The sequence below is a fragment of the Alligator sinensis genome, unplaced genomic scaffold (assembly GCF_000455745.1).
Source record: "Alligator sinensis unplaced genomic scaffold, ASM45574v1 scaffold34_1, whole genome shotgun sequence".
Lineage (NCBI taxonomy): Eukaryota > Metazoa > Chordata > Crocodylia > Alligatoridae > Alligator > Alligator sinensis.
The window spans coordinates 1,441,145-1,450,227 of record NW_005842151.1 but is presented as its reverse complement, the minus strand read 5'-3'; the positions used below and the strand labels follow the sequence as shown (position 1 = coordinate 1,450,227).

Sequence of the window (9,083 nt, the reverse complement as noted above, 5' to 3'; positions counted from 1 at the left end):
CTCTTTCCTTTTATTATGCTTTGTTCTATTACCATAACTAGGTTTGCTGTTGCTATCTAAAATTAGAGTCACCTTTACAGTAGGAGCAAGTTTCACTGTATATATACACCTTTCATTTGAGTTTCTTATCCAGGTCTTCCATCCCACTATATGGAAATAACCCATCCTTTACTGTGAGTTGTCACGGTGACATCAATTTCACATTTAATTTTCATACTGAGCCATAGCTTCACTAAGGGACTGTTACATCAGAAGGTATTTTAGCTCTATATAAATGGTGTGCTTCAAACCAATTCCTGGGATCCAAATGATAAGAATTCTAGTTATTGCCCGAGCCAATCTTTCAAAGGGGTGACACATCTTGGTTTGCTGCAGGACAAAACATGCATATGCCTCATCCTTATTGGATGGAACAAAAGGACTATATCACTCCTGGTACCATTTTGGACTATTTATTCCTGTGTCATATTTCTATCTGATGTACCATCGTGCTGGCCTTATTTATGATGTGAATGGGACCCATCCATGGTGAACCTAAAGCATGATTTTTTTGCCTTAATCCCTCTATACATCACTTGGTTGCTAACGCTCCCTTCGACCAGGTGTAGGATTGGCCCTAGCTCTTTGTCCATTCTTTGGACATTAGCTTTCAAGGCTATGACTACTTGTCCTTGAGTGACTGATACAGCCATCAGTGAGTTTTGGACCCACTGATCAGTCAATACTCTGGCCTTCATTTCATCAAGGGGCTCCCCTCCTAGCCATCATTGTTTTGGTAATCTCATGTCTCTTACCATCATGGCTTTATGGGGTATAATGCTATGGAATGCAACTGCTCCCCATAAGGTCATTAATGCTAAGGGAAACTTCTGGTTCCAATCCTTCCGTTGTTGATTTACCACCTTTCTCAAGGTGGTTGTCAAAGTGTGTGTGGCAGGGCACTGTTGGTGCCTGCCACTTTAAGGGCTGAGCCAAACAGCCAGCAGGTGTTTGATCTCAGCAGCCATTTTGAGACACCATCTGCCTATAAACAGAGCAGATTGCTGCTGGAAGGCCAGGCAGAAACATCGCCTGGCTGAGCTGATGTATGAGAACATCTTTAGGTAGGGGCAGGAGACTCTTGGTCCTGGGCATGACCTAAAACTGCACTCTGCAAGGACTGGATGGCCTGGTGGGGCTCCCAGTGGCGCGGGAGCCTCCAGGAAAATACCAGACCAGTTAACACCCTGGTAGAAGGCGGGTCAGGGTGCCTCAGTAACCCTTAGCCACCACATCACTGTGGGTAGCAGTTGGGGCCAGGCACGGCTATTGCCACCTGAGCCCCCGCCGGGGAGGGAAGCCCCATAGCTCCACTGAGGGGGTGGAAGATGTGGAGGTCCAGTAAGGGCAGGCCCCCAGTGAGGGGGCAGGTGTGGAGCCCCAGTGAGGGGGAAACCAGAGGGCTGGGAGCCCGGTGTGTGTGTGTGAGTTTGTATAGAGTTGCCCCCGGGAGGAGCCAGGGCAAACTTGGCCCCGGTCAGGTAATTGGCTGGCCACTGTCCTAGTGAAGGTCATGGGAGAGGCCCAAAAGATGGTATATCTGCCACCCAAGGTGTGCGCTACATAAAGCCTATGGCCGAAGGGGCCGGCTCCGAGAGGAAGCAAGGCGGTACAAGTTGTTGATGCATGAAAGAGATCCTGTGAAAGGGGGTGGAGTGTGAGAGACCCTAGTGAGAGGAAGGCAGTATGAATGTGTGTGTTTATGAGGCCTGACAACAAGGGCTAAGCTTGGTCTGCTTGTAGGCTGGAAACATTGGGCTGCAGTGTAGGGGAGGAATGGAGCCACAGATAGTGCCCCCTGGCATCGGGGCAAGAATGGGCAGCCTCCCGCCTAATTAGAACCAATTAAGAAACAACAAGGTGAGGTGGGCGGTTGGCCCGGAAATAGGTGAGCAGGCCAATGGCCGACTGGCCACAGGAAGGCCCCCTGTTACAGTGAGTTTAGTTTTTTCTATTTGCCCTGAACTTTAGTGGTGTCTTGCTGTGTGTAACCATTGCTTGATCCCAAATGCCTGGCACACTCCTTTGGTAACTTCTCCTATGAAATGAGGTCTTCGGTCTGCATCTGTTTCTTTAGGCATTCCCCACCTGGAAACGACTTGCTCCACCAGCACACTCGCTGTGGTATTGGCAGTGTTATTCCTTGAGGGGACAGCTTCTATCTACTTCATGAGACTATCCATGTTAACCAAGCAGTACTTATTACCTTCAGCATTTTAAGGTAAAGGGCTGATGTAGTCAATCTATAACCTACTTCAGGGTCTGCTTACATGTTTGTGTCCTAGTGGCCCTTTCACTACTTTTCAGTATTTTTGGGTTTGTTAGCAGCACAGGGTAAGCAATTACTTACATACTTTGACATCTTTTCTCATTTTGGATGACTACCCTGTGGCTTGTACTCAGGCTAAAGTCTTATGTATCCCAAGGTGGCTCTGGTCATGAGACAAAGCAACCAATTCTGTCCTGATGTATCTTGGCACCACCCAAACAAGGAAGTCCCCTCCTTCTTTCTGTACAAGCATGAGCCCAGAGGGATCTGCCCATATTTTCCATTCCCAGTACTCTCCCTCATCTACTAATTCCTGGAGACTATCATCTTCCTATTGCAAGGAGGCCAAGTCTACACCTTTTCTTTGGACAACCATTACCACCTCATTGGCTTCTTTTTCCCATGGGCTCCCCTCCTTGGGTGCAACTTTGGCCTCCAGGTCCACCTGATTGTTCCATCTAACCTCTTCTGTTCCCTGCTGTGACAGGCTCAGGCAATCCCCCTGGCATCTGATGCCCCCTAGTGGTCAGATCTGCCTGCCCACACATCCCAAGGTTCCATTTACCTCCTATCTCTTTCCTGCCATGGCTTGATTTTTTGGGGGTCTTTTAACTTGGGAGGCTGCCTCCAGAGACCAGGGTGGTCTCTTCCTGGGTGCCTTTCCTTGGTGTACAGTTATCCAGGCTTCTCTGCCCCAAACCTCAGGACTCCTTTGCCCTAAAATCTACGGGGTGGGTTTCCACTTTAAGATAACCCCAGTTGTGCCTTAGGGGCAATAATAGTGCCCTTCAGCTGCCCCCATAGTCACACCATACTTTACAGATGTCGGTGAGTGTTTAGTGTGTGTGTGGGGGGGGGGGAGGTGTCTTGGCCCTGTTGGGGGGGGGTTTTGGGGTGGTGGGGGGGGGGGGGGGGAGGTGTCTTGGCCCTGACACTGAACTCAGCCTCTCAAGCCTTGAACCTTTGTTGGGGCTTCCGCCTTTCTGACTTAAGCCCTTTTCCTCCAGCTAGGCCCCCTATTGCAAGGTCCACTGTCCTGGACCTCAGCTTCTGAGCCTGATACCTGTCTCATGCTCATGGGCTTCTGGGCTCTGGCCTCTGTCCCATGCTTCTAGGCCCCTGGTCCCTATTCCCTGACCCTTGCTAGGGAACTCTCTACTGGGTGTTTCTCAGGGACCCCTGTGGCCTCCAAACCATCCAAATCCTTCAGTCCTAAACAAACAAACACCAGCACAACAAAAATATAATCAAACTGCTTCCACAATGTTTTTCTCTGCTCAGGGTTAATACCCAACCATTCTTCCCAGTGACAGGCTCACTCTTGCTTTCATGGGTAGCTTGGGTGTCCATGGGCTTGCTTCCTGCATCCAGGTTTCCTGGGGAGCTCCTCTCCCTGAAGCATGCAGGGTCTGACTACCTGCCCTGGCTCAGGTTCTGGGCTTATATGCTTTGACGCCCTGTTCCCTTCCTACCATGGGCTCCCCAGCCACACACAGGAGTTTCTTCTCTTCATTAAGGGCCAGCCTGTGCTCCTGCTGCTGCAGCCTCACACAGCCAGCTTAGCGTGCTGCACTTTCTTAAAGTAACAGGAGCCCCCTGGCTCATTAGACCTGCTTATTCACTTTAACCTTGATATTGTAGACTGGCTGCTACGGCTGTGCTGCCAATCTGGCTAGGTAAAGCAGCTTCCCAGCATGTGTTACCAGTTTACCATATACTGTTTTCATATTCCTCACCCTCCAAATGGATAGCCAGTCTATTGCAGCCTGGACCACCCAGTCCAACTCTGATAAAACAGCCATGAGTTTTCCAGATGAAGTGTTCTCCAAGGCTACTGCCACTGCTACAATCTTGGCAATTATTATATTCATGGCAGCATACCCTGTATATGGGGTGTCCTTTTCATAATAAATGGATGCATCCGTAAACCATAACTCATCATCCCCAGCCATGGTCTCTTCTAAAGTTATGTCAGCCAAGAAAAGTGCAGACCCTGGTTGTGGGGCAACATTCATGTTCTCCTTCCCCTACCACTACTAGACTGTAAGCTACTGGGGATAAACCTGTCTGTTTCTCTACAATTCTCTTTGTTTAACAATGCCAGCATCTATCTTGCCAGTTGAGGGTTAGACACAGGGCCATGATTAGCCTTTCCAGATAACACATACTTCACTGGGGTATGGGTGGTTTTCAATGTCAAGGGAGAGACCCACCAAGTACTCCCAGTGCTGCATAGCCCACACTAAGATTAGCACTTCCCTTTCACAGATAGTAAAATCCTATTCCACTGTGGTCAATATTCTAGAGGCTTAACCTACTGGTCAGATCAGTACTGTGATTCTGGCTTAACACTGATCCAGCCTTGTAGCAGTTGTGGCTAACTGTAAAACATATGTTTTTTCCATACGGGGTTAGACCAGTGCTGGAGCCTGCCTTAGACTTTCCTTCAGGGTTTTGACTGCCTCATTCTGTTCTGGTTCCCAGTCCCATGGGCATCTTTCCTTAACTACTTGTATAGCAGTGTTGCCTTTTTGGTATATCCCTCAATAAAGTCCTGGAAAAGTCTAGTCAGGCCCAAAAAGGCCTTAAGGTCGTAACATCTGTTGGGGCTGGCAGTTTCTGAATATGCTCCACTCTTTGATTATCTGTGCTTCTCCCTTCTTGACCTAGCATTATTCCTAGGAATGATATCTGTTAAAGGCCCAGTTATGCCTACGCCAGGCTTATCTTAAACTCAGTCCTGTGTACAAGCTTCAAAACTTCCTCTGGTACTTCCAAGTTTTCTTCTTTAGTCTGCCAATTTGTCGTACATTCTCATTATGTGGGTGTGACATAGCTGGGGCATTATGGAACTCCTGTGGGACCCAGTTAAACTTATACTGTTTTCTTCAAAAGATAAAGGCAAATTTATACTATGAGTCGGAATGGAGGGAACTGCGAAACTGGACATATTTAATTCTGAAAATCATTTGGAGCCTTCTGCTATTACAGCCATTGGCTCTGGATATTTTGCTACCACAGGCACAGTCACGGGAGACACTTTATTAAGAGCCCAGTAATTTGCATCTTTCCATCTGCTTTCAGTAGAAGCTAAATGAGTGAGTTATTTAAACTTTGTTGTTCCACTATGACTCCCTGATCTAGTAGTGCTTTTATAGTTTCCCAGATGCTGCTTCCTACCTCTACTGAGTATTGGTATTGTCTTTGAGGCAGTGAATCAGGGTCCTCAATTACTACCTCAGCCTCAATTTTTCCACACACGTTTGTTTTGCCCACACCTGAGGAAAATGTTCAGCTATTCCTGAACATCCCACAGCCTTTAATGCAGCACACTGGTGTCTACCAGAGATTAGCTATGGGGCTCCTTCCCATCCTGTGTTCCATTTCCCTGGAGAATCCCAAAAGGGTCTGCCATAGTTCTTAACATAGAATAGTCCTGTTGACTAAAATCTATAATCCAATTGATTTTTTTACGGCATCAACACCCAAAAATGCCTGTTCCCTCCAATGCCATCATTCCAAAAGACCCATCTGACCAGCCTTGGCCTATTCTGAATATTTTCTGCTTGGAAAATTTTACTACTGTCTCCTTCCCATTGAATACCTGAAGGGTCTTCATTCCCCGTGTCCCAATCTGAAAAGAGTTTTGTTGTTTTTTCTGAACAACTAGCAAATGGTAACTCAAATTTAGTATCAGTGTTGCCATATTGTGCTTGTAGCCCACACCAGCACCAACATTGGTTAGTGAACACTGTATTAATTAATATTATAACTGGGGGCCAGAGTATATTTCCCAGAACAAATCTGAGGAATCTTCCTATGCATAAATTGGGTATCTGCTCCTTTATGATAGCATGTCTCTCTCCTATAGCATGTAATGGGGTCTGTGAGAGTGAAGGACTAATCTGTGCAAAAGTGGTAGGCTCATAATCTGTAAGCAGAAATGCAAAACATTATCCTGCTTTATTTATTTATTATTATATTTTTAAGCCAACCAGTTTCAGCTCCACTAGAGCTATGTTGTTAAAAGGCCAAAGTAGGGCACAAGGCCTTTTTGTTACTCAACCTGGCTTCCTCTAGTTGTCCCCCAAAAAGTGAAGTTTAAGGCCTAATGAATGGGTTCCCCTAAATAAATTTGCATTCCACAATACTAAATATATCCAAAAGAATGAGTTCTTTATAGCTAAAGTGAACATAAGAATGTGAAAGTACAAGAATAAAAGAAGGCACTAGTAATTTTAATATTTTCTCTCTCTCTTTCAGGAAAAATGATCGCTTCAGTGGGTCCTTACGAGTACTTAAAGGACTCAGTCAAGGCAACATTGAACATTTCTGGATTGATATTGAAAAATTGCTTCTGTAAACCTGAGTGTAATATAGCAAACTGTTCCTCTATTGAAAACCTCACAGAATGTCAAGAATATAACATTTACCTGGAATTTAAGGATGGATGCAATAGAAATCTTTCATTTTCTGTTCCACCTAGTAAGTACAGTTTTATTAATTTTATAAGGCTTTATTCAGAAAAAATATGAATATGAGTAGGACGCGGCATTTAAAAAATCTTCCAGTGGTAAGGTTCCTATGAGCTACTGGGTGCTGAAAGTTTGACTTTTGCACTTGTAGGCACAGATCTAGAGGTAAAGTCTTATAATCAGGCCTACTATCTGCTGTAAAGCTTGAGGCCAAGTTTTTAAAATGTAGGTAAGTACAGCAGCCAAATAACTAAAGACAACAAAACAGAGGCTTGTTAATGATGAGAGTAAACCCTGTGAGGTCATTATCTGTCAGAGAGTCCTTATTGGGGGAGAGAATTGTAGAAGTTGAACTGCATCACTTGTCCTGTCCTGTCTCAGCCATCTACATGGGGTAGGACCTCAGCTGTGAAATCTTTTACACTTTCAACACTACAGTTTACAAAATTGGTAGTCTGCAGTAGTGGTTCTTGAACTTTTTTTTTCCGTGGACCACTTGAAAATTGCTGAGGGTCTTGGCGGACCACTTAATAAACTTTTTTTTTTGTTCTACGAATCAAAGCACACAACTCATATTTTTAATATCAGTAGTCTTATCTTACAAGTACAGATATTTTTGATTGTTCCACAACTTTTCTGTGGACCAGCTGAATGGAGCTCATGGACCAGTGGTGGTCTGTGGACCACAGTTTGAGACCCTCTGATCCACAGAATAAACTACCACTGTGTGCTTTGTTTCCTTGTGCAGCTGTGCAAGTAAGGCCATTTTTACACTTAAAACTTACCCCTAGAATTGTATGGGTTACCAGATGTCTAGAAATAAGATACAAGGGTTTTTTTAATTGATTTTTTTGAAGAACTCATTTAATAAATGGCATGTTACAAATTACTTTAAAACATGCCTTTTGTCTTGCATATTTTTATTATCAAATATAATCATATATGTGGATATTGAAAATTAAAAGTATTTCAAAACATATTAAAAGTAAGTATGAACTAAATGTGTTATATTGTTCCCATCATTAAAGATACAAAAGAAAATGAACTTGAGGTTCAAGATACAACTAATATCTCTGTGACCTTAAAATGGACAAAGAACTTTAATGAAAATTGTCATTTGAATTACACATATGGCTGTGGATCTGGTATGTATATTACTGTCTTTTTATAGCTATGGTTTTAATTGCTTAATTTATGTCTCTTAGCAGGTGCAGTTGAATTGCTGAACTTAGTGCACTGTTTAACAGTGGACCACAGTTTTTGCTTAGTTAGCACTGCTACAGCAAGTGCAACGGTATCTAAGTCAGTTTCTCTAAAATGTAATAAATGAAAACCATCAAAATTGGCAGGATTTACCATGCATAAGTCTTATATTAATTTACATGTATGTAGATTAATACATATTTTTAAATAATGAGATATTTACCCAAATACAAGACGACTCTGAACTTAAGATGATCCTTCAATAATTAGATGCATATATTGCTAGAAAAATATAAATTTATTTTTTATATAGCTAATATATAGAATCTATATATGTATAGAGTCTAATTTTGGAGAGTCATCTTAAATTTATCCCCTCCATTGCTACAGTGGGGGATGAGGACAGGCAGGTGGTGGGGAATAGGCAATCTGGGAGCAGTAGGGGACAGGCAGTAGAGAGGACATGGGGAAGTGGTGTGGTGGATGACAGTGGTGGGGTAGGCAGTAGGGAAGGTGAGGGTGGAGCAGGTGGCAGAGGAGGCAGTGGGGAGATAGGTAGTAGAGGAGATGGTGAGGGGTAGGTGGTAGAGGGGGCAGTACAGGGACAGGCATTTGGCCTTTATACCTGCCCTTTGACCCCCTCACATCTTGCCACCTATCACCTGTGTGTCCCCATCACTTGGCTGCCCTATGCCTTGGGTCCCTCCTCCCCTTGTCTTCCTCCATGCCATCTTTGCTTCCCCCTCTGCTTACTCTTGCTCTGGCTTTAGCAGACTTCATTCCCACTCCAGCATGGGGCACAGAGCATTTGTTTGCTCCAGCCCCAGCTTAGCCCTGTAGCAGCTTTGGCAGGGTAGCAGTGGCAGCCTTAGTTCTGGGACTTGGTCTGAGCTGCCATGCCTGGAAGTGTTGAGACAGGTGTGGGGGGAGGGGGAAGAGGCTGCCAAGTGGAAGGTGATGGGAAAAAAAGATGATTGGGGGACCGTTTTCTGCCAGGGGGTGGACAGCTGGGGGAGCAAGGCCTTCAAAGGGAGACAAAGGCAGTGGAGGGGCAGGGGGGCCATGGCTGAATCTGGGCTGGGGGTAGGTGGCAGAGA

At 45.0% G+C, this 9,083-nt stretch overlaps 1 protein-coding gene across 7 annotated transcripts in view; it reads left to right on the top strand.

The window, feature by feature from the left end:
• The window catches only part of PTPRC (protein tyrosine phosphatase, receptor type C), a 142,213-nt gene that overhangs the window by 56,290 nt on the left and 76,840 nt on the right, over nt 1–9,083 (top strand). For all 7 annotated transcript variants that reach the window (XM_025206325.1, XM_014520770.2, XM_025206326.1 and 4 more), the window contains 2 exons: nt 6,572–6,793; nt 7,812–7,928. In XM_025206325.1, coding sequence (XP_025062110.1) covers nt 6,572–6,793; nt 7,812–7,928 — 339 coding nt within the window. The remainder of the gene's footprint in view (nt 1–6,571; nt 6,794–7,811; nt 7,929–9,083) is intronic.